Source organism: Syngnathus leptorhynchus, chromosome 12 (genome assembly GCF_054491065.1).
Source record: "Syngnathus leptorhynchus isolate UIUO chromosome 12, UIUO_Slep, whole genome shotgun sequence".
In the NCBI taxonomy this organism is placed as follows: domain Eukaryota; kingdom Metazoa; phylum Chordata; class Actinopteri; order Syngnathiformes; family Syngnathidae; genus Syngnathus; species Syngnathus leptorhynchus.
In genome coordinates, this window is record NC_141206.1 from 1,975,418 (window position 1) to 2,000,244 (window position 24,827).

The 24,827-nt window shown below is 41.4% G+C and overlaps 1 protein-coding gene across 4 annotated transcripts in view; it reads left to right on the plus strand.

Moving 5' to 3' along the window:
• The window catches only part of tln1 (talin 1), a 127,860-nt gene that overhangs the window by 96,744 nt on the left and 6,289 nt on the right, over window positions 1-24,827 (plus strand). For all 4 annotated transcript variants that reach the window (XM_085925665.1, XM_085925663.1, XM_085925664.1 and 1 more), the window contains 16 exons: window positions 2,798-2,899; window positions 2,988-3,158; window positions 8,604-8,852; window positions 9,266-9,385; window positions 9,499-9,645; window positions 10,356-10,522; window positions 11,432-11,615; window positions 13,654-13,779; window positions 14,266-14,382; window positions 14,759-14,944; window positions 15,144-15,251; window positions 19,820-19,925; window positions 20,432-20,556; window positions 20,816-20,941; window positions 23,303-23,365; window positions 23,450-23,632. In XM_085925665.1, coding sequence (XP_085781791.1) covers window positions 2,798-2,899; window positions 2,988-3,158; window positions 8,604-8,852; window positions 9,266-9,385; window positions 9,499-9,645; window positions 10,356-10,522; window positions 11,432-11,615; window positions 13,654-13,779; window positions 14,266-14,382; window positions 14,759-14,944; window positions 15,144-15,251; window positions 19,820-19,925; window positions 20,432-20,556; window positions 20,816-20,941; window positions 23,303-23,365; window positions 23,450-23,632 — 2,280 coding nt within the window. The remainder of the gene's footprint in view (window positions 1-2,797; window positions 2,900-2,987; window positions 3,159-8,603; window positions 8,853-9,265; window positions 9,386-9,498; window positions 9,646-10,355; window positions 10,523-11,431; window positions 11,616-13,653; window positions 13,780-14,265; window positions 14,383-14,758; window positions 14,945-15,143; window positions 15,252-19,819; window positions 19,926-20,431; window positions 20,557-20,815; window positions 20,942-23,302; window positions 23,366-23,449; window positions 23,633-24,827) is intronic.

The window sequence follows — 24,827 nt, forward strand, 5'->3', positions numbered from 1 at the left end:
AAACTGACATGACTAAACAAAACGATAACATGACTGACTAACCGAAAACAGACTTGAAAACGACAGGGACCAAAAAGACATGAAGACGACACGACAACAGCAACCGCAACAAAAAGACAATGATCCGACCGGGCATGAGGGGCAGACAGGACTTATATACATGACAGGTAACAAGAGGCAGGTGAGAATAATCAAACTAATCAGGGGCACACAGGAGGGGAGGGGCGAGCACACAGACCGAAACCATGACAACAAACACATGGTGGAACGGCTGGGTACGAGACGTGACAGTACCCCCCGTTCCATGGGAGCCACCTGGCGACTTGCCAGGTTTGTCGGGATGGGACCGCACGCCGCCGAAGGGCGACTGGGTGACGGCCGCTGGATCCACGCCGCCGAAACTGGTGGCGGCCGCAGCATCCACGCCGTCGGAACTGTGTCGGGGGGCGGCCGTGCGTCTTGCGCCGAAGAAAACCGACTGGGTGACGGCCGCTGGATCCGCGCCGCCGGAACCGGTGGCGGCCGCAGCATCCGCGCCGTCGTAACTGAGTCAGGTGGTGGCCGCACGCCACACGCCGCCGAAGGCCGACTGGGTGACGGCCGCTGGATCCACGCCGCCGGAACTGGTGGCAGCCGTAGCATCTGCGCCGTCGGAACTGTGTCGGGGGGCGGCCGTGTGTCTTGCGGTGCTGAAAACCGACTGGGTGACGGCCGCTGGATCCGCGCCGCCGGAACTGGTGGCGGCCGCAGCATCCGCGCCGTCTGAACTGGTTCAGGTGGTGGCCGCACGCCACACTCCGCCGAAGGCCGACTGGGTGACGGCCGCTGGATCCACTCCGCCGGAACTGGTGGCGGCCGTAGCATCTGCGCCGTCGGAACTGTGTCGGGGGGCGGCCATGTGTCTTGCGGCGCTGGAACTGGGTCGGGTGTCGCTGACAGGAGCCGATGGTGGAGTGAGGTCCAAGCGCTGGTCGCTGTGATGGTCGGATCATTCTGTCCCGGTTGGAATGGAGCAGGGCGACCAAGTGCAGCTTGGACCAGGGTTTATTGGAGGAACCAAAGACAGACTCTGCAAACTGACATGACTAAACAAAACGATAACATGACTGACTAACCGAAAACAGACTTGAAAACGACAGGGACCAAAAAGACATGAAGACGACACGACAACAAAACAGCAGCAACCGCAACAAAAAGACAATAATCCGACCGTGCATGAGGGGCAGACAGGACTTATATACATGACAGGTAACAAGAGGCAGGTGAGAATAATCAAACTAATCAGGGGCACACAGGAGGGGAGGGGCGAGCACACAGACCGAAACCATGACAACAAACACATGGTGGAACGGCTGGGTACGAGACGTGACAGACAAAAGATTGTACCGTAATTTTCGGACTATTAGTCGCTCCGGAGTACAAGTCGCACCACCCATAAAATGCACAATGAAATGAAAAAAAACATATATAAGTCGCTCCGGAGTATGTCGCACTTTTGGGGCAAATGTACTTGTCAAAATCCAACACCAAAAACAGACACGAACCAGCAACAACAGGCTAAACGATACGGTATGCTAACGTGACATACACAAACGAGAGGCTGAGAACGGGCCTAACGTAACATTCAGTTATTCAAGTATTACATAAATATTTCAATATTATTATGATATATTTCAAATAACTATCATATTACAACAATATTATCAAACCATCTGTGTCACTCCAAATCATTAAATCCATCAATCAAATTCCTCGTTCTTTATGTCAACAACGGAGCGCGTGCGCTGCAGAGATCTAGTATATAACTATAGTGTAGCATTAACAAAGTACCAGGAAAGATGTGGGGTTGGTAAACGGCTTTTTATTAAACAAAACGAGTTCAACGATTATTACATAAATAACAAGTTCATCAAACCATCTGTGTCACTCCAAATAATTAAATACATCGATCATCGATCGTGTAAACAATGCCGCGTACGCGCGCCGTCGGACTCGTGATTTGCATTATTATTATTCCACAGACTCATATAACAATATATAAGTATATTTCAAATAACTATCATATAGCAACAATATTACCAAACCATCTGTCACTCCAAATCATAAAATACATCGATCGTGTAAACAATGCCGCGTACGCACGCCGTCGGACTCGTGATTTGCATGTCTGGCGTGATGTGTGCTCGCATGCTGTCCATCACAAGCAGAGCTTGCATCCTAAATTGCATTGCTGCCCTTACTGTTTTTTTTTTTTTTTTTTTGTTTTTTGTTTTTTTTACATCACCACACTAAATTCTCTTCACCAGACCTGTGCTTTTTAAAAACTAAAAAAAACAGCGCTTTCCCCTCCCAGTTGTTGCATCACGGCCAATGGTGAAATTTAAATCACCCTCGTTCAGTTTAGTTTGAAAATAACTATATTTCTTTTTCAGTTGTTTTTTTTTTTGTTTTGTTTATTTGTTTCATGAACTTGAATATTGTGCTTTAAAGTGTGAATTGCTTTATTCGTTTTTTCAGTGTATTAAAAATAATATGTGAGTGATCAACTGTACTAGTAAGTAATGTGTTAATGATCAAGTACATTTTTTTGAAAAAAACACACACACATATAAGTCGCTCCTGAGTATAAGTCGCCCCCCCACCCAAACTATGAAAAAAAATCGCAACTTATAGTCCGAAAATTACGGTACATGGTATGAATGGTTTCACAGTGAAAGTTTTATTTTTGGGTCATTTTCTATGATATGACAAAACATTTACTATGGTTGATCATAAAGTCCGTGTTTGTGTTTTGCAGGCCCTTCATGAGCAGATGGCTGCCTCCGTTCATGAGATTAGCAATTTGATAGAACCAGTTGCTGTGGCTGCTCGCTCTGAGGCCTCACAATTGGGCCACAAGGTAAGACGACGGAGCTCCAGTCAGCTCTTGTTTTGGTCCATTCTGCTGTTATGTTCCAAAAACGGTTTTAATCTCATTCACTCAACAGGTGTCTCAAATGGTCAGTTACTTTGAACCCCTCATAATGGCAGCTATAGGCACGGCGTCGAAGATTCTTAGCAGCCAGCAGCAGATGGCTGTCTTAGACCAAACTAAAACTCTAACAGAGTCCGCCCTGCAGATGCTCTACACTGCCAAGGAAGCTGGAGGAAACCCCAAGGTACCCCCCCTTTAACAGTTGTGGATGTGATATCATACACACACACACACATATATATATATATATATATATATATATATATATATATATATATATATATATATATATATATATATATATATATATATATATATATAATCGTATTTTTCGGACTAAAAGTCGCTCGGAATATAGGTTGCATTAGCCATAAAATGCACAATAACGTGAAAAAACCCCATATATAAGTCGCTCTGGAGTATAGGTCGCAATTTGGGGGAAATTTATTCGACAAAATCCAACACCAAGAAGAGACATGAACGAGAAACAACAGGCTAAACGATAGGTATGCAAACGTGACATAAACACAAACGAAGACCTGAGAACGGGCCTGACGTAACATTCAGAGTTATTCTAATAACTATTACATAAATAACACGTTTATAAAACCATCTGTGTCACTCCGATTCATCAAATCCATCGATCATCCTTTATGTAAACAATGCCGCGTATGTGCCGCATATGCGCCGCACCGCTGACGTCGAACTCGTAAGTTGCATTTCAAATTATTCCACAGACCCATATAACGATATATAAAGTATATTCCAAATAACTATCATATTACAACAATATTATCAAACCATCTGTGTCACTCCAAATCATTAAATCCATCGATCAAATTCCTCGTCCTTTGTCAACAACGCCGCGCGTGCGCCCTGACATCAGCCCCGTCGTTATTCCACAGATCTAGTATATTGTAGCCTTAATAAAGTACAAGCAAAGACGTGGGTTTGGTAAACGGCTCTTTATTTAACAAAACAAGAGTTCAACGAGGCAACAACTACTGAACTGTAATGATAAAAACATATACAAGTTGTTACACGAAATAAAATATATCAAATAACTATAAAAAAAATAGTGGACTTCCATCCCCGGAGGTGGCATTTCCAGCTACGGAGGTGGAAGAGAGCTCCATAGAATATGACCGGGCGTGCGTAAAAGCCATGTCCGAGCCCCATCCACCGTCCCCGGACAGCCAGCACGCTGAGCGTCGGCCCCCGACTTCCATCAACGGAGGTGAAAGAGAGCTCCGTAGAGTAGGACCGGGTGTGCGTAAAAGCCATGTCCGAGCCCCATCCACCGTCCCCGGACAGCCACCCGGCCGAGCGCCGGCCCCCGATTTCCATCCACGGAGTTGAAACAGAGCTCCCTCGAGTAAGACCGGACGTGCATAAAAGCCATAATAGATTTTCAAACCTTCTGTGTCACTCCAAATAATTTAATCCTTCAAACTCTTCGTCCTTCGTGTCACTTACAAACAAAGCCGCTAATGAGGCCGGTAGTACGTGGGGCCCTTCGTCATCTTTGTCATCCCATGATCAAATCTTTGTCCTTTATGTAAACAACCGCCGCGCCGCTGACGTCACTTGAAATTCAAAATTACAGCAATCCCTTGCTACATTGGGTTCGTTTATCGCGGTTTCCCTTTTTTTTTTTTTTGAAGTCGCCACCCCACCCAAACTAAGAAAAAAATTACATATGTATATATATATATATACACAGTGGAGCCTCAGTTTTCGAACGTCCCGGTTCTCGAACAATTCGGTATTCGAACAAAAGATTCGAGATTTTTTTGCTTCGGATGTCGGACAAAATTTGGTTGTCAAACCTTGCGAGATGAGCCGAGAGGACCCGCATGAAACTGTTCGTTATTACATTCTCGTTACTCTGAGAATTGCATTAACTCTTATCATGCCTCCGAATGAAGCAAGTGGAAGCAGTAAAACCATCCTAAAACACAAAGACGCTCCTAAAGCAATGCGACAGTGAGCGCCCGGCCGGCGCGCTGCGGTTGCTCGATCGGACCAAATTAAGCTCCCTGGGCACTGAGGTCCACTTAAATTTCAGAAAGTACATCAGGACTTTAAAAATATTTTCTAAATTTCAGCGACGGCTCTGTCACAATAATGCAACCAGTGCAGTGGAGTTGCGTGGTCGGTGACGCACTACGGTTGCGCATTCGGCGGTGCGCTGCAGTTGCGCGATCGGACAAAATTAAACTTCTTGCGCACTGAGGTCCACTTTTTGGAAAGTACATCAGGACTTTAAAAATATTTTCTAAATTTCAGCGGCCGCTCTGTCATAATAATGCGACCAGCGCCGTGCAGTTGGACGGTCGGCGACCCGCTACGGTTGCGCGTTGGGCGGTGAGCTTCAGTTGCGCGACAAGACAAAAATGCGCAAATGAAAAAAGGACTTTTTTTTTTTTTTTCTGCTTGGAACGGATTAAAAAAAATCCATTATTTGTCATGGGAAAACATGATTTGGAATTTGTACGATTCACTTCTCGAACAGCCCTCTGGAATGGACTGTGTTCGAAAACCGAGGCTCCACTGTGTGTGTGTGTATATATATGTATATATATGTATGTATATATGTATATATATGTATGTATATATATGTATGTGTGTGTGTATATATATATATATATATATGTATATATATATATATATATATATATATATATATATATATTTCGGACTATTAGTCGCTCCGGAGTCGCACCACCCATAAAATGCACAATAACATGAAAAAAAACATATATAAGTTGCTCCGGAGTATAAGTCGCACTTTTGGGGCAAATGTATTTGTCAAAATCCAACACCAAAAACAGACACGAACCAGCAACAACAGGCTAAACGATACGGTATGCTAACGTGACATACACAAACGAGAGGCTGAGAACGGGCCTAACGTAACATTCAGAGTTATTCAAAAAGTATTACAAATATAACACGTTTATCAAACCATCTGTGTCACTCCAAATCATAAAATACATCGATCATCGATCGTGTAAACAATGCCGCGTACGCGCGCCGTCGGACTCGTGATTTGCATGTCTAATTATTCCACAGACCAATATAACGATATATAAAGTATATTTCAAATAACTGTCATATAGGAACAATATTACCAAACCACCTGTCACTCCAAATCATGAAATACATCGATCATCGGTCGTGTAAACAATGCCGCGTACGTGCGCCGTCGGACTCGTGATTTGCATGCTGTCCATCACAAGCAGAGCTTGCATCCTAAATTGCATTGCTGCCCCTACTGTTTTTTGTTGTTGTTGGTCTTTTTTTTTTTTTTTTTTTTTACATCACCACACTAAATTCTCTTCACCAGACCTGTGCTTTTTAAAAACTCCAAAAAACAGCGCTTTCCCCTCCCAGTTGTTGCGTCACGGCCAATGGTGAAATTTAAATCACCCTCGTTCAGTTTAGTTTGAAAATAACTATATTTCTTTTTCAGTTGTTTTTTTTTGTTTTGTTTATTTGTTTCATGAACTTGAATCTTGTGCTTTAAAGTGTGAATTGCTTTATTCGTTTTTTCAGTGTATCAAAAATAATATGTGAGGTGATTAACTGTACTAGTAAGTAATGTGTGAATGATCAAGTAAATCTTTTTGAAAAAAAAGACATAAGTCGCTCCTGAGTATAAATCGCCCCCCCCCACCCAATTTATTAAAAAAAAACGCGACTTATAGTCCGAAAATTACGGTATATATATATATGTATATACACTGATCAAAAAAATTAAAGGAACACTTTGAAAACACATCAGATTTCAATGGTGGAATAAAAAGTTGGCTATCTAAACTGATATGGACAGTTTAATGTCTCAGGAACAAAAGGATGCCACATCTTTTGATGGAAATAAGTTTTCAGCCTACAGAAAGCTCAGTATACAGACAGCCCAAATGTCAGCGGCGAAACGTTGCAGTCTATTGTTCTTATGAAACAGTGTTTTAAGGGGCCTCTTAAATTATTGAACCACATACCGTAATTTTTGGACTATAAGTCGTGGTTTTTGTCATAGTTTGGGTGGGGGGGCGACTTATACTCAGGAGCGACTTACATATCATTTTTCTCACAAATTTTCAAAATTCAAAAATCTGCGATGTAGTGAAACCGCGAAAAACGAACCGCGATGTAGCAAGGGACTACTGTCATTTGAACTGCAAGTGACGTCACCCGTGCCGCGCGGCGGTTGTTTACATAATGGGCAAAGGATACGATCACGGGATGACGAAGATGACGAAGGGCCCCACGTACTACCGGCATCATTAGCGGCTTTGTTTGTAAGTGACACGGGGGACGAAGAGTTTGAAGGATTTAATGATTTGGAGCGACACAGAAGGTTTGAAAAACTATTATGGCTTTTACGCACGCCTGGTCCTTCACGACGGGAGCTCTCTTTCACCTCCGTAGATGGAAGTCGGGGGCCGGCACTCGGCCGGGTGGCTGTCCGGGGACGGTGGATGGGGCTCGGACATGGCTTTTACGCACGCCCGGTCCTATTTATGGAGCTGTCTTCCACCTCCGTGGCTGGAAGTTCAGTAGTTGTTGGCTCGTTGAACTCTCGTTTTGTTAAATAAATTTACCAAACCCACGTCTTTCCTGGTACTTTGTTAACGCTACAATATAGTTATATACTAGATCTCTGCAGCGCATGCGCGGCGTTGTTGACATAAAGAACAAGGATTTTGATCGATGGATTTAATGATTTGGAGTGACACAGATGGTTTGGTAATATTGTTGTAATATGATAGTCATTTGAAATGTACTTTATACATTGTTATATGGGTCTGTGGAATAATTAGAAATGCAACTTACAACAGGTCCGACGTCAGCATATGCGGCGCATACGCGGCATTGTTTACATAAAGCACGATCGATGGATTTAATGAATTGGAGTGACACAGATTGTTTGATAAACGTGTTATTTATGTAATACTTACTTGAATGACTCTGAATGTTACGTCAGGCCCGTTCTCAGCTCCTCGTTTGTGTATATGTCACGTTAGCATACCGTATCGTTTAGCTTGTTGTTGCTGGTTCATGTCTGTTTTTGGTGTTGGATTATGAAGCATCAGTTAAGTGGCTGTTAGCAATTCCCATCCATCCATTTTCTGAACCGCTTTGTCCCCACGGGGGTCGCGGGCGTGCTGGAGCCCATCCCAGCCGTCATCGGGCAGTAGGCAGGGGACACCCTGAACCGGTTTTCCAGCCAATCCCAGGGCACACAGAGACGAACAACCATCCGCACTCGCACTCATACCTAGGGACAATTTAGAGTCTTCAGTCGGCCTACCAAGCATGTTTTGGGGATGTGGGAGGAAACCGGAAACGCGGACATGCGGAGAACATGCAAACTCCGCACAGAGGTGGAATCGAACCCGAACCCTCCTAACTGTGAGGCGGACGTGCTACCCAGTGCATCACCGAGCCGCCCCTGTTAGAAATTCCCATTTGTTAATTTTTTTTTATTCTGTTTTTTTAATGAAATGTACAGCACTTTTCTTACTGATTTTAAATTAAATTGGATGAATTAAAACTTATACAAATAGTTTAATTCACAATTTAAGAATCATGAAATCAAATAGTTTTTTTGTTTTTTTTTCAGGCAGCTCACATGCAAGAGGCGCTGGAGGAATCCGTACAGATGATGAAAGAAGCAGTAGATGATTTGGGCGCCACTCTGGCTGAGGCCGCCAGTGCGGCTGGTGCTGTGGGTGGCATGGTGGACTCCATCAACGATGCCATCAATAAGATGGAAGATGCGCCTACACTTGAACCTGAGGGTACCTTTGTGGACTACCAGACAACAATGGTTAAGACGGCCAAGGCCATTGCTGTTACTGTGCAGGAGATGGTAAGAACTATTTGTCAATATGGAACTGATAATTTTACTTAAAAGGACGTGTCGCTCCAAATCATCCTGTTTCTATCAGTAGATATGAGAACAATGGTTTACTGCAAAACTTCACTATTGAACATTGGCGAGTGAGTTGTAGTGTGTATAATAATCATCATGCTCTTTCTGCCTAAATTGTAATGGAATGAGTAAATACAATATTTTAATTTAAAAATGTGTTATGAATCTGTTTTAAATAAAAATATTTCTAATTATCGACAGTAATTACACTAATTGTGTTTTCATCCACTTGCATATTACATTTATGAGAAAATAAATTCTAGACTAGTTGCATCATTTCAAAAATAAAAACTGATCATGTTGTTTGCTTAAAATCCAAATAAAATCTACAAACGTATCATCTATTTTAGGTGACCAAGTCCAACACAAACCCTGATGACCTTGGCGGACTGGCCAATCAGCTGACAAATGAGTTTGGGAATCTAGCAAATGAGGCCAAATATGCAGCTATAACGGCAGAAAATGATGAGGTAAAGCTGATCACCCAAAGCTGAGATTTTAGGAATATACGTGTCTTTTCCACTATCGTCTGCGATTTATATGTGCAGCAATATAGCAGTTTCTTTTTTCTGGTTTCTTTCAGATTGGTTCTCATATAAAGAAGCAGGTGGGTGAACTGGGTTTCAGCTGCACCGGTCTGGTGACCAAAGCTGGAGCCCTGCAGTGCAGCCCCAATGATTCATTCACCAAGAAGGAACTGATTGAAAGTGCTCGCAAAGTCTCAGAAAAGGTCAGTTTTGTATGTATGTACTTGTACTTGTTTGCTAGTCAATGCTAAAGACGTTTTTGCAATAGAAGAATAAAAAATTTTGTGGAAGAAATTGGATGCGTTTATTTATACAGTGGAACTCTAAGCAGTCTAACCAAGAGCTTCTGTCTTTATACCAAAACTTACCCACCTGCAAGTACAAAGATGCAAAAGCAATGAAATGGTTTCAAAGGCAGTGTATGTTTATCTATTCATTTATATATATATATATATATATATATATATATATATATATATATATATATATATATATATATATATATATATATATACACACACACACACACACACACCCTCGCTCCATGCAAACTGTTGGAACTTACATACAGAACTCTTGCTAACATTTGACATCACTCATAACTGCAAGGACATTTTTCCAATGCAAACGATATTAAAGACTCATTCCTCGCATCAACAAATTGAATGTTATTAAAATACTAACTCTAACATACCTTTGTAATTATATTTTGTATACTGGTTAGCATATCCACCTCACAATTCGGAGGGTGCAGGTTCGATTCCACCTCTGGCCCTCCCTGTGTGGAGTTTGTATGTTCTGCCCGTGCTGGCGTGGCTTTTTTCCGGGTCCTCCGGTTTCCTCCCACATCCCAAAAATTTGCTCGATCCGATCAGAATTCTGTAACAGTGCTAATTAATTGGTCTTCCTATAGGTTTCGCATGTACTGGCAGCCCTGCAGGCAGGTAACCGTGGCACCCAGGCTTGCATAACCGCAGCCAGCGCTGTGTCTGGAATCATCGCTGATCTTGACACCACCATCATGTTTGCCACTGCTGGGACACTAAACAGAGAGAATGCAGAAACCTTTGCAGACCACAGGTCCTTTTCACTTTTCATTTTGCGGAAAAATGTACATTATGCCCTGATGAAAGATTAGTATGTTGACGTAGTATACACAGCTACAACAGCCTGGCACCTCATGTCCATGCTGGTCAGCCGCCTGGGCACACATTATTGTGGGATGGATGGCAGCCCATTCTTCAACTAGCAATTGTTGCAACTCTGCCAACATGTTTGTTTTGATCATGAACGTTACACCCAAGGTGATCCCACAAGTGTTCATTGGGATAAAGGTCAGGACAGCTGGCAGGTCATTCCTTCTTCACCACTCCCAAATTCTGGAGGTAGTCTCTCTAAAGCTCACTGTGTGGGCTTGTCAAGCATTCCCGTTATCTTGGAGGCTAAAGGTCGGTTGCTGAGAATGCTCTCAAGCCATTTGAGATGTTAATTCCGCATGACTTGATCACTAGTGAGTGGCAGGAATAAAGCAGATCAAATTAAAGTTTTATGAGAATTCTTGTAGTTCAGCTAGGTATAACCAACCAATTTTTGGTGTCATAAGTTGATGAACCCATTCTGACTTGTTTTAGTCGTGAGCAGTAGTTTCAGTCACAATACTATTTTTGAATGGATGACACATACAAGGAGCTTCCCTTGTTTTAAAACAGCAGTAGTGGCATTATGTAGGATCGTGTGTTGTATAAATGTGAAGACCATGTGCTGCCAATTCTCCAAATTTAGAATGTTCAAGTGGGTATTGCGATTTTATTTTATTTATTTTTATTGAGGTACTGCCTCTGTCTGTCTGTCTGTCTGTCTGTCTGTCTGTCTGTCTGTCTCTCTCTCTCTCTCTATCGCTCTATCACTCTCTCTCTCTGTAATTATATTGTGTATACCTGTACTGTATATGTGTATTAGGCTCCTGACTTTTTGTTTTACCAACTGCAGAGAATACATCCTAAAGACAGCTAAGGCTCTAGTGGAGGACACCAAACTTTTAGTATCTGGTGCTGGAGCCAGTCAAGAAAAACTGGCCCAGGCTGCCCAATCCTCTGTGCACACCATTACCAAACTGGCTGATGTGGTCAAACTAGGAGCTGCAAGCCTTGGTTCTGAAGATCCAGAGACTCAGGTGTGTGAAAGTAATGATACATCAATTTTAAGAAAAGATAAATCAGTCGGGCAGTGTTTTTCTGTACAAGTGTTTGCCTTCATTCGGGGGAACCGAATAAAGTGGCATGGGACAGCAACTGAGAAGGAACAGTCACCTCTGGCCTTGTGACAATTTAAAGGATTTTTTACCTGAGTTAACAAGAAGAGGGTGTGTTTGGAAATCTACTCTGACCATGCACTACTCTGAGAGTAAGTGTGTTCGAAGAGACAGGATGCACTCAGCTCTCGTTAATTTCTGAACGCAGCCAGCACTGGCTCACCGTGTCCCTAGTCTGTACTCACCAGGGACGCCTCCCCTGCCATCATGAAGAGGAATAACAAATTCAACTGTTTTTATTATAAAGTCATTTTCCTTTTAATCTCAATAATTTTGTATCATTGTGAACCAAAATCGCAGAATTTTTAAAGTTCTTTTAAAACCGAAGACTATTCGCTCGGAGGAGCCAACGTCCTGTCGAGCCTCCTCTGAGGATTGCGTAATCACACGGCTGCCTATGTTGACAGGCTATGCAGTTAGAGTGAACTGCTCTCTGTCTTTATGTCGCTCTTTAGGTGTTCAAACACTGTGGCTATATTAATTAATTTCCGTAGTTAAGCTGGTGTATTTAATATCTTGTGTTTTTTGTCATCTGTCTGTAACGTCGTGTTTCTTGAGATGAACAAAACGGCTTTGAAAAGAGATCTTACGGAGGCTACAAAAAAAGGTTCTCCAGCCTTATGGCAGGGGAACGCTAGTGATCTCTGGATGCTTCATGCGCCTACCTGTAGAATAAGAGATCTCCAGTTCAAATTTACAGTGAACTACTGAGGAGCAGTCGTCCAGGTTGTTTCGTTTTACAGTCGTTTACCCCACCGCCCGCCGTTTTTACATTTCGTTTTACAATGGAGGATTACATATCCAAACGATTTTTAATTATGGATTTTCAGTCGAAGCAGGAGGTCATCAGTAAAGGAAGACCAACTCCGGAGTTAAAAAGGTTTGATTCGGTCAACGGGACTCCGGAGCAAATGGAGTGGTACGCACGTTCGAAAACAAGTTTTTGATTTCATGTGCTTTATTGAGTGATTTTATGTGTGAAGACTGCTGAAATTTTAGTTAATTTAATGAATTAATTAATAAGATTTTAATTTGAATAGTTCAAATTAAATAATGAATAAGCCACACTAGAGCAGCGTCCCCTAACCTTTTTTGTGACACAGACAATTTTTACCGGGGTCGACGTCAGTGCCTCCCCAGTCATGAACCTCACCGCACGTCACTGGTACTCACTCTAGTTTTGAGGTACTCTGAATAATTGTGAAAAGGCGAAGGCCTTCACACTTATGTTATTCTACTCCATTCACTTTATTAGTGTGAAGGTGAAGACCTTCACACTATTGTTATTCCTGTCCTTTATGTGGCCACTTGAAAAAGTGGATTTCGGTTCGCTTCAGGTGTGAATACAAACAGCGTAGATCCGAACTAACAGCACAAATATGCAGAGCAGGAGCGCAGCACGTAAGACTAGCATGTTTTCCTCCATTTCCGGGTCTGTGCTCTGTGTGCCACCCTGGTCATTGTTGTTTAATGGGAGCACAGATCGTCACAAGCGTGGATGTGTATATTTCACTTGCAGAATGTCTGAAAAGGAACCACACCAAACAAAAAAACATTAAGACCGCGTTTGGTCCGGACAAAACAAGCGGACTAAAGAACTTTTCTGGTCTTAGATATTTCCCTCCTCTTTACACATCTCATTCAAATGAACATTCTTAGGCTTCTGCGCAGCTTGGTGATGAGCTGATCATTTGACTCTGGTGTGTTGGAGAAGGGAAACATTTTTAACATCTGGCCCTCAAAGACTGGAGTTGTCCAACCCTGCTCTAGATCTACAAATTATAAGTAGACCAAATTACGGTAGAACAAACACAACTGTAATGAAAACAAAAAACTGAAATATTAAGTGGGAAATGTTGAAAATGTAACTTGAAAAATATCTATTATGTTGACTCCACAGGTGGTCCTTATCAATGCAGTGAAAGATGTGGCCAAAGCTCTGGGCAACCTCATCAGCACCACCAAGGCAGCTGCAGGCAAACCTCATGATGATCCCAGCATGCTCCATCTTAAGAATTCTGCCAAGGTAAAAGACAAAAGCCACATTCACACGAGACATGGACATAAATGTAGGTTTACTACTAGGCTTTTGGCGCTCTCCCATTTGGAATAACCATCAAACCTATCTAAAATGCAAAACCCTCTTTTCTTTATGGTCTGCAACAATTACACCTGTTGTCAACAGTTAATGCAACATGTTAGTGAGTGATCATGCAGTTATTGCCAGCTATTTGGCGTCTTCGTAAAAGATTGCAATCTTAGTTGATAATCCACTATATGTCTACTGACAGCACACACATTGTATTGGAGTGAACATGCAAGATACCTATTTGGGACCTTGATATACCCCTCAGCGCTGTAAAATTCGATTCAGACAAAAGGTTGCCTGGCTGCTAATGATGTGGCACTGTGTTCACTGGAATGAAATGAAGAGATATTCGGTTACTAGCATTCATGAGTGGTATTTTCTTTCTGACCTTTTAATCCATATAATAATCTTGGTCTGCAACAGGTGATGGTGACTAATGTTACATCGCTCTTGAAGACGGTAAAGGCTGTTGAGGATGAAGCCACGAAGGGGACCAGAGCTTTGGAAGCCACTATTGAACACATCAGACAGGAGCTCGCTGTTCGTAATGACACTTTTGAAAATGGAAATTTTGATTGTCCGTGTTTTATGCGCATCTGCCATCTTCTCCCTGAAAACCAGAAAAAAACTATTTAGGGCATTGACTAGCTTGCTCCTTAATTATATCCCAAAAGACAATCAACTGGTGGTAAATACAGTATAGAAAAATACTGTATGCAGCACAGATTCTGATTCTGATTTATTACAGTTTAATGGCATCAGAGGTTTTAGGGCCACCTCCAAATTTTATATGCATAAAAAACCTGCACGCTCATGATCCTAATAGTTTAGATTAATGGGTTTGATTAATTGCTATCATCCATAAAAAAAAATTAAAGAATGCACTTTTTACACCTGTGTGTTGGATAAATGACAGACATTCAGCAGCTCAGACCCACCAGCGAAGACGACCACACCTGAGGAGTTCATTCGCATGACTAAAGGAATCACCATGGCAACAGCTAAGGCAGTGGCTGCTGGGAACTCCTGCCGCCAAGAGGACATCATTGCCACTGCTAACCTTAGCAGAAGGGCCATTGCTGACATGCTACACTCCTGCAAGGTCATTGAAAAACCTCATATGGGTGATTTGGAAAGTTAGCTAAAGCGGCAGTTGTCTGTTTCTTTCTTTCTTTCTTTCTTTTGTTCTTTCCTGCCTTCCTTACTTCCTTTGAACCACTTTCATGCACACTTAAACTTTATTCTCTTGAATCTGAACTGTCAGTCAATAAAAATGTTGATTCTTTTCATTTCCCATTTAGCAAGCTGCCTACCATTCGGAAGTCAATAAGGAGGTCCAGACGAGAGCCCTGCGCTATGGAAACGAATGTGCAACAGGATATCTGGGACTCCTGGAGCATGTACTAGTTGTAAGTAGGGATGGGAAACCTTTGCCTTGATTCTGTTAGGATTAGAGGGACTCATGGTTCCTTGTTTAAAATACATTTTTTTCTGTTGCAAAGGAAATAAGTCTCCACATTTTATAGTTCCCTGGTGTATTGTCAACATACTTTTGATTCTGTTTTGGTCAAAATCACCCAAGGCTCAAGAGTGATTTCAGATTTAACTTACCCATTTTTTTTTGTCATGCAGAAGATCATTTGTTTAATAATGTTCTTTCTTTCTTTTCTCTCGGTCTTTCTTTTATTCTTTCTCTCTTTCTTGCTTTCTTTCTTCCCCATTCCATGCAAATGTTTATTGTATTTAAACTTGTGGTTCGTTGATATATGTGCATAGCCGGTGAGTATGCAACATGTCTAAATAGAATAAGTGTGAGTTGCATCGGTTGAAATCCACTTAGTTAATAATGTCTGTTAACAGCATGTTTGTTGATGTCAGAGTATTCCTGCTTTTGGACATGGAGTCAAAGTTGAACTCAACTAATGTAAGAGATCTTTGAGAAATGATAATGATCAAACATAATCCTTCAAGTTGTAACTTCTTAATTACCGTAATTTTCGGACTATAAGTCGCTCCGGAGTATAAGTCGCACCAGCCATAAAATGCACAATAAAGTGAAAAAAAACATATATAAGTCACACCGGAGTATAAGTCGCACTTTTGGGGCAAATGTATTTGTCAAAATCCAACACCAAAAATAGACATGAACCAGCAACAACAGGCTAAACGATACAGTATGTTAACATGACTTATACACAAACGAGGAGCTGAGAACAGGCCTGACGTAAAATTCAGAGTTATTCAAGTAAGTATTACATAAATATTTCAATATTATTATGATATATTTCAAATAACTATCATATTACAACAATATTATCAAACCATCTGTGTCACTCCAAATCATTAAATCCATCGATCAAATTCCTCGTTCTTTATGTCAACAACGGAGCGCGTGCGCTGCAGAGATCTAGTATATAACTATAGTGTAGCATTAACAAAGTACCAGGAAAGATGTGGGGTTGGTAAACTGCTTTTTATTAAACAAAACGAGTTCAACGAGCCAACAACTACTGAACTTCCAGCCACGGAGGTGGAAGAGAGCTCCATAGAATAGGACCGGGCGTGCGTAAAAGCCATGTCCGAGCCGCATCCATCGTCCCCGACAGCCAACCCGGCCGAGCGCCGGCCCCCGACTTCCATCCACGGAGGTGAAAGAGAGCTCCCGTCGAGAAGGATCGGACGTGCGTAAAAGCCATAATAAATGTTCAAACCTTCTGTGTCACTCCAAATCATTCAATCCTTCAAACTCTTCGTCCTCTGTGTCACTTACAAACAAAGCCGCGAATGATGCCAGTAGTACGTGGGGCCCTTCGTCATCCCGTGATCGAATTCTTTGTCCTTTATGTAAACAACCGCCGTGCGGCACGGGTGACGTCACTTGCAGTTCAAATGACAGTAATCCCTTTCGTTTATCTCTCTTTCACTATATCGCGGATTTTTGAATTTTGAAAATTTGTGAAAAAAAATCACATAAGTCGCTCCTGAGTATAAGTCGCCCCCCCACCCTATTTATGACAAAAAACGTGACTTATAGTCCGAAAATTACGGTACACTTTATATTCAATATATGACCTGCCATAGCCAAATGAGTCAGAATGCAAATTCAACATTATTCATGAGAAAGGCAGTGTAGGATATCGAACAGGTCATGTACTTTAGTCAGAAATTCTTTTCTCATGGATTTATTTATCTCTACAAGGTTTCTTTCAGTCACAAATGACACCAAGATGGAGGCCCCTTCTCACATTAATCCATACAAGATTAGATAATAAAAGTTTTGACCTTGGGCGGCACATTGATACACTGGTTAGCATGTCCGCCTCACAGTTCTGAGGTCCAGGGTTTGATTCTGCCTCTGGCCTTCCTGTATGGAGTTTGCATATTACGTGCCCGCGTGGTTTTCCTCCAGGTACTTCAGTTTCCGCCCACATTCCTAAAACTTGCATGATTGACCACTCCACGTTGTCCCTAGGTGTGGTTGTGCAGTGTGACCAGTTTTGGGTGTTTCTCACCTACTAAGACAGTTGGGGTAGGCTCCATCACACCCGCAACGCTTGTGAGGATAAGCAGTTTCGAAAATGGATGGGTGGATGAATGGATAGATGTAGAAACGGGTAATCTTATATTTCTTTTAGATCTTCCTATTAAATCAGTTCAGTTTGGCTTTTTTGTGTTGATAAAAAATATAATTACATACACTTAAAATCCGTGGTCACGTGGTCGGACTTTTGATAGATGTGATCTGCTTTAGTTCCAGACTGTTGAAATGGATTAACCACGTTGTCTCTATCCAGTCACTCTGGTTCGGGAACAGAACTACCCTGAGGTTCTCAACATGTTGCTTAGTAACGTGGTTTATATTTTGTTTATGTCCTTTCAGGAGCTCATGGCGTATTAGAGATCTTACCCGTCAGCATAATTATACTCATCACTTAAAGAGAGACATTAAATTTACAAATTTCCTTCTTGAATTTCCGGTATATACAACAATGATTTTTGAGTTCTCTAGAACTGTTTTCATCTCAGTTTGAGTGTGTTACTTTATTTGTGTACTGTGTGTGAGTTTGTGTGTGACCTGGCATTTGCAATGGTTTGGCTTGTTGCTTGCGTTCCTGTACTATTGCGTCCGCACCTCTATCTTGTCATGACAACACATCTGACCCGGGTAGTGGCTGAGCCTACTTAATACTTTGCAGCTGTCAGACACTTCTCCAACCTGAATAGTGCATGTCTACCTAGGACAGTTTGAGGACACCAACAGAAAGTCAAATAAATATCCCTGCTGCAAGTATAGTTGCCCTGACACATTTCTTAAACTGAATTAAGAAAATTGGCATCATATGATACGTTCTGTTTGATGGGTGTCAACTCGCATGTTGTTCTTAAGCAGTGCTTCTCAATTATTTTCTGTGATTTCCCCCCCAGGGAGAAGGAAAACATTTTGTGCCCCCCATGTTATTAACATTAAAGAAAATAAAAAAATAAATAAAGAAGAAAGATCAACTTATAATAAAGAATAACTTTATTAATAGCATTGTTTTGTTTTTGTCTGTAACAGAACAGATGCAAAGTGCATCACCTTTCCTTAAATTAAAAAATAAATTATAATTATTCAAACTATAAACATTCTTGACCAACTGCCATTTTATGCTGAAAAAAAATGAAATAATAATAAAAAATAATAAACATACCTAATATTAAATAACAGCAATAAATAATATTCAATTCAAAGTAATCAGCAACATTAACTCAGGAGCACAATGTATAAAACATTTTAACCTATAAAAAAATGAATAAAACAATTTGTGCTGTTTTTTAATAAAAATGAGGCAGCATTCCACGGATGCAGGTAGTATCAGCTCTGATTGACTGAAGTAGCATTCACAAAGTGGGATGATTGTTGGCAATATTCAGCCTGTTTTCGCTGAAAAACCTCATGCATCTTATCAGCGTGATTGGGGTGCAATGACTTCATACTAAGTGCTGCCTTAATTTATTTGGCTTCATTCTGTCCGCTGCCAACATTGTAAGGCACAGTAAACACACCGATCTTTCCTCGTCTCCCATCGTAGTCATACTGAAGTGGAGCGCTATGTACGCTTCGTCATATTTCCTTGTCTTAGCTTTCGTGTGACTCTCAATTCTCTTATCTCCGTCTCTCTCCGCCGTTTTTTTTCAACCCTGTTCAATATTTTTCGATGGTGTCCCACTGCACTTTTTATCGCCTGCTCTGTGCTGTGTGTGCGTATGTTCCGTGCGCTCTACACTGTAGAGCGACTACTCCTTGCGCACACTCTTCCAGTGATACCGCCACTCCCACCTACTGCAGTGGATGTCTAGTTATTCTTTAATCTAGTACAGCCAAAAGAAAAGTATGTTCCCTGGTGTCACACTTGGTATCGCGCCGCACCCCACTATTTGAGAAGCACTGTTCTAAAGGAAGATGATGTGTGAAGACGTGGTCACTTAATCAGATAAATACTAAATGTTTTAAGGAATGAGTGAGCAAAATATTACACCATTTAGGTTTCCACATCATAACATTATTGACTCCTGTATCTTGATCGTCAAAAGGAGTACTGCTATTTATAGTCACGGAATATAGCGGGTAACATAAAACAACCAACCTACTGTGAACAGAAGCATGGTAAAAGTTCCATAATATGGTGCTACTGATACTGGAGGTGTTGAATGATTGAGGTCATGATTAATTCAGAGAATTAACAAGGAATATTAAAATAAATAATAAAAAATACTATGTTGCCCAGTGTGAGAACACTGGTGAAACACACAAAGCATAAACCAAGCAGCTCACAGGATAGTCCAGAATAAGTTGTTGGGTAAATTGTATAAAAATTAAATGCTAGAAAAAGTACTTGCCCAAATGACTGTGTGAAAATCATACAAGAAATGCAAAATTACAGATTGATCAGTATGTGAATGATACATTAAAAGAAATTTTACCCCCCTCAATCAGATTATCCAGAAGCCCTCACATGATATGAAGCAGCAGTTGGCCAACTATTCCAAAAGGGTTGCAGGCTCTGTCACTGAGTTGATCCAGGCTGCAGAAGCCATGAAAGGTATTGTACCCGGCACATAAAAATGCAATGGTCATATATTGTAACTTGGCTCCTTGTTTTTCTTTACAATTTAATTTTTTGTTTCATTTGAATGAGTCGGACATACGCATCCTTTACTAAGCTGTATAGCACCACACATCATTTTATGTGGCCCGCGAAGACAAATTGTGCATCAAATTCGTGTCATTACTAGAATTGCAAATTGTCTTCACTTTTAATACTTTTTTTTTTTAATATTTGACCAGTTTTTACTTGTCTGATTTGAAAATGAGTTATTTGTCAGTTTGTTTTGTAACTTTTACTGTATATAATATGAGGTGCTCATACATTTATTTGGGTTGACAGTCATAATGGCCCTCCGAAAGAAGCCATGACTACAATGCGGCCCGCAAAAAATGTGTTTGACACCCCTGCGTGTAGAGTGTAATATAATGTGTTTTTGTAAAGTTGGTGGAAGCTAGTACCATGTCTTCCAAAGTACAGAAAACATTGTAATTGTGTTGTAGGCACAGAATGGGTGGATCCTGAAGATCCTACTGTTATCGCTGAGAATGAGCTGCTTGGAGCAGCAGCAGCCATTGAAGCAGCTGCCAAGAAACTGGAGCAGCTCAGACCCAGGACCAAACCCAAGGTTTTTTATGCAGTATTAATAATAATAATATTTGTATTATCATTATTATAGCAATTAGTAGCAGTAGCAGTAGTTGTGGTAGTAGTAAAAAACAATGTGACAAATTGTATGTATAGCTTTCATCTTGTTATTCTTGACCCCTGTCTGTAGTTTTGCCAAATGAGGGCACCTTTATGTTTTAACAACTGCTTCACAGCTCATTGCAGCTGTTGCACACATTATGTGTTTATTGACTGTTGGTTTCACTTTCATTCAACAGGAAGCAGATGAGAGCTTGAACTTTGAGGAGCAAATTCTAGAGGCCGCCAAGTCAATTGCCGCCGCCACCAGTGCTCTCGTCAAAGCTGCTTCAGCAGCACAGAGGGAGCTGGTGGCTCAAGGAAAGGTATGGCTATCGCAACACATTACTTTCCACTTCAAATCAAATTCGTATCTGGGCATCTCACGACACAAAGCCCATCCATCCATCCACCCACCCATCCAATTCACCCACCCCATGGGTGAAGGCCCAGCCACCAAATGCTCGCCTTCAAGCCCCAACTCCAGGCCTGGCTTCAGAGGGGGGCCCCCTGTGACCTGCGTCTGGGCAAGGGAGAACAGAATCCATTTTTATTACTCATCAGGGATCTGTGATCACAAAGCCCCAAATTATAAATTTCACAAATACTATCGTGAAGACTATCTACCATAATTTTCGGACTATAAGTCGCTCCGGAGTATAAATCGCACCGGAGTATAAATCGCACTTTTGGGGCAAAATCATTTTTCAAAATCCAACACCAAGGACAGACATGAACCAGCAACAACAGGCAAAACGATACGGTATGCTAACGTGACATATACACAAACGAGGAGCTGAGAACGGGCCTGACGTAACATTCAGAGTTATTCAAATAAGTATTACATAAATAAAACGTTTATCAGACCATCTGTGTTACTCCAATTCATTAAATTCATCGATCGTCCTGAATGTAAACAATGCCACGTATGCGCCGCATATGCGCCGCGCCGCTGACGTCGGACTCGTAAGTTGCATTTCTAATTATTCCACAGACCCATATAATGATATATAAAGTATATTTTAAATAACAACAATATTATCAAACCATCTGTGTCACTCCTAATCATTAAATCCATCGATCAAGTTCCTCGTCCTTTATGTCAACAACGCCGTGCGCCGCACAGATCTAGTATATAACTATATTGTAGCGTTAACAAAGTACCAGGAAAGACGTGGGTTTGGTAAACGGCTCTTTATTTACCAAAACAAGAGTTCAACGAGCCAACAACTACTGAACTGTAATGATAAAAACATATACCGTAATTTTCTGACTATAAGTCGCGGTTTTTGTCATAGTTTGGGTGGGGGGGCAACATACTCAGGAGCGACTTATATGTGACTTTTTTCACAAATTTTTAAAATTCAAAAATCCGCGATGTAGTGAAACCGCGATAAACAAACCACTATGTAGCAAGGGATTACTGTCATTTGAACTGCAAGTGACGTCACCCGTGCCGCGCGGCGGTTGTTTACATAAAAGGCAAAGGATTCGATCACGGGATGATGAAGATGACGAAGGGCCCCACATACTACCGGCATCATTAGTGGTTTTGTTTGTAAGTGACACAGAGGACGAAGAGTTTGAAGGATTTAATGATTTGGAGTGACACAGAAGGTTTGAAAAACTATTATGGCTTTTACGCACGCCCGGTCCTTCTCGACGGGAGCTCTCTTTCACCTCCGTGGATGGAAGTCAGGGGCCGGCGCTCGGCCGGGTGGCTGTCCGGGGACGGTGGATAGGGCTCGGACATGGCTTTTACGCACGCCCGCTCCTATTTAAGGAGCTGTCTTCCACCTCCGTGGCTGGAAGTTCAGTAGTTGTTGGCTCATTGAACTCTTGCTTTGTTAAATAAAGAGCCGTTTACCAAACCCATGTCTTTCTTGGTACTTTGTTAACGCTATAACATAGTTATATACTAGATCGCTGCAGCCCACGCACGCCGTTGTTTACATGAAGAACGAGGAATTTGATCGATGGATTTAATGATTTGGAGTGACACAGATGGTTTGATAATGTTGTTGTAATATGATAGTTATTTAAAATATACTATATATACCGTTATATGGGTCTGTGGTATAATTAGAAATCCAATTTGCAACGGGTCCGACGTCAGCATATGCGGCGCATACGCGGCATTGTTTACATAAAGCACGATCAATGGATTTAAGGAATTGGAGTGACACAGATGGTTTGATAAACATGTTATTTATGTAATACTTACTTGAATGACTCTGAATGTTGCGTCAGGCCCGTTCTCAGCTCCTTGTTTGTGTATATGTCACGTTAGCATACCGTATCGTTTAGCCTGTTTTTGCTAATTCATGTCTGTTTTTGGTGTTGGATTTTGACAAATAAATTTGCCCCAAAAGTGCGACTTATACTCCGGTACGACTTATATACGACTAATTTTTTTTTCACTTTATTGTGTATTTTATGGCTGGTGTGATTTATACTCCGGAGCGATTTATAGTCCGAAAATTACGGTACTTCCTTTCATTTTGACTTTTGTCCCCTCAATTGAATTTACCATCAACATGCTCATATGCCCTAAAATCGACCTTCATTTAAGTTTTAATTTTAAAATCTTAATATTAACTATGATTGGTCAATCATTCATTGCTCAGCAATAGAATATGTAAACATTATAACAACATGCTATTCTGATGTGTTTGACAAATTTACAGGTGGGAGCTATTCCAGCCAATGCAGTGGATGATGGACAGTGGTCTCAGGGTCTGATTTCTGCTGTGAGTCTTCTGCATCCAGCTTTTAATACTGTAGCAAAAAATCTACTAGCCAACTATAACATGGCGATACCTTTGACTCATCAGGCTCGAATGGTTGCTGCTGCTACCAACAATCTTTGTGAGGCTGCCAACTCAGCGGTTCAGGGACACGCAAGTGAGGAGAAGCTCATATCTTCTGCCAAGCAGGTGGCAGCCTCCACTGCTCAGCTTCTGGTGGCCTGCAAGGTCAAGGCTGACCAAGACTCTCAGACCATGAAGAGGCTTCAGGTTAGAGCTGCATGCCAGTATATACTGTGGTAATCCCTCGCATGTCATTTTTGAAAAACAGGTTTAAAGTGCAGGATTAATGATGGTGACCATTTACATGGAAATGTGGGCAAAACAAATTTAAATAAAAATCAAAATATAACCAATAGTCAGTTATCTGGCCTGGCACCTGAGGTCCAGGTATTTTATAATTTTTGGGGGAAAATACGGTGCCCTTTTTTTTTCTTCTTTTTTTTTTTTTTAAGGAAACGAAAGGTGAAAACACAACTTCAACTTAATGTTCCAATGTAGTTATACTTTTTCTGGAGTGGGAAAAGTATCATTTAAAATATACAATAATGCGTTTAAGTACAAATTTTATTTGTTCAAGCACCACTTGCGTAACTCAAATCACACATACACACACGCACATACTCTGTATTACATTGGTGCGATGTGCCTTTAAATAGCATGACAGTAAATAGCAGCTACCTCTCTTTGTAACTCATTCCTTGAGTCTACGCTGAACAGCAGGTGCTGGCCGCTGTAGCAAGTGGCTATTTGTCTGTCTTTAGTGGAGGTTAGGTTACATTCCTTAAAAAAGAAAAAGTTTCCTAATATCACAATGACTTGTACTTCCCCCGCCAATTGGGGGAGAGGCGTGTTCAGTACATGAAATATGTGATGCAGCGAGCAAATGAGGTATGTGAGTGAAAGAAAAACTGAGGGTTGCACGTGGAGTTCGGGAAGTACAGTCCATGAATCAAGCAAAAAAAATGTGTTTTTAAACCTATTTGCTAGTCAACTGAGGTTTCTCTTAAGTGTTTTTTTCCAATTCTTTGGGTTTGGGGCACTTCTAAGTTAAAGTACCACTGATCGAGTCGTCAAACTGAAACTGTAGTTACTTCCAAGACATTGAAAGTGCAGCTATCTCCTGTCATAGCAAACACCTCTAAATGTTATATTTATTTATGACTGTGTATCTTAGCTGAGTGCACATCAGCCAGTTCCAGCCAGCTCGTGTTCTCAGATCCAATCAGCAGTGGCTTATCCCCCTCCTCTTCTGGGCCTGCAGCTGCTACCCCAGTAATTCCCATACGTTTAGGAAGAGCTTGGAAACAATCCACCAGTCAAGAAGCAATGGCACCCAGAACTGGAAACATTAGCCCACTGACCTATGTTTACACTATTAGCAGCATCTTGTCCCTTCACTTTG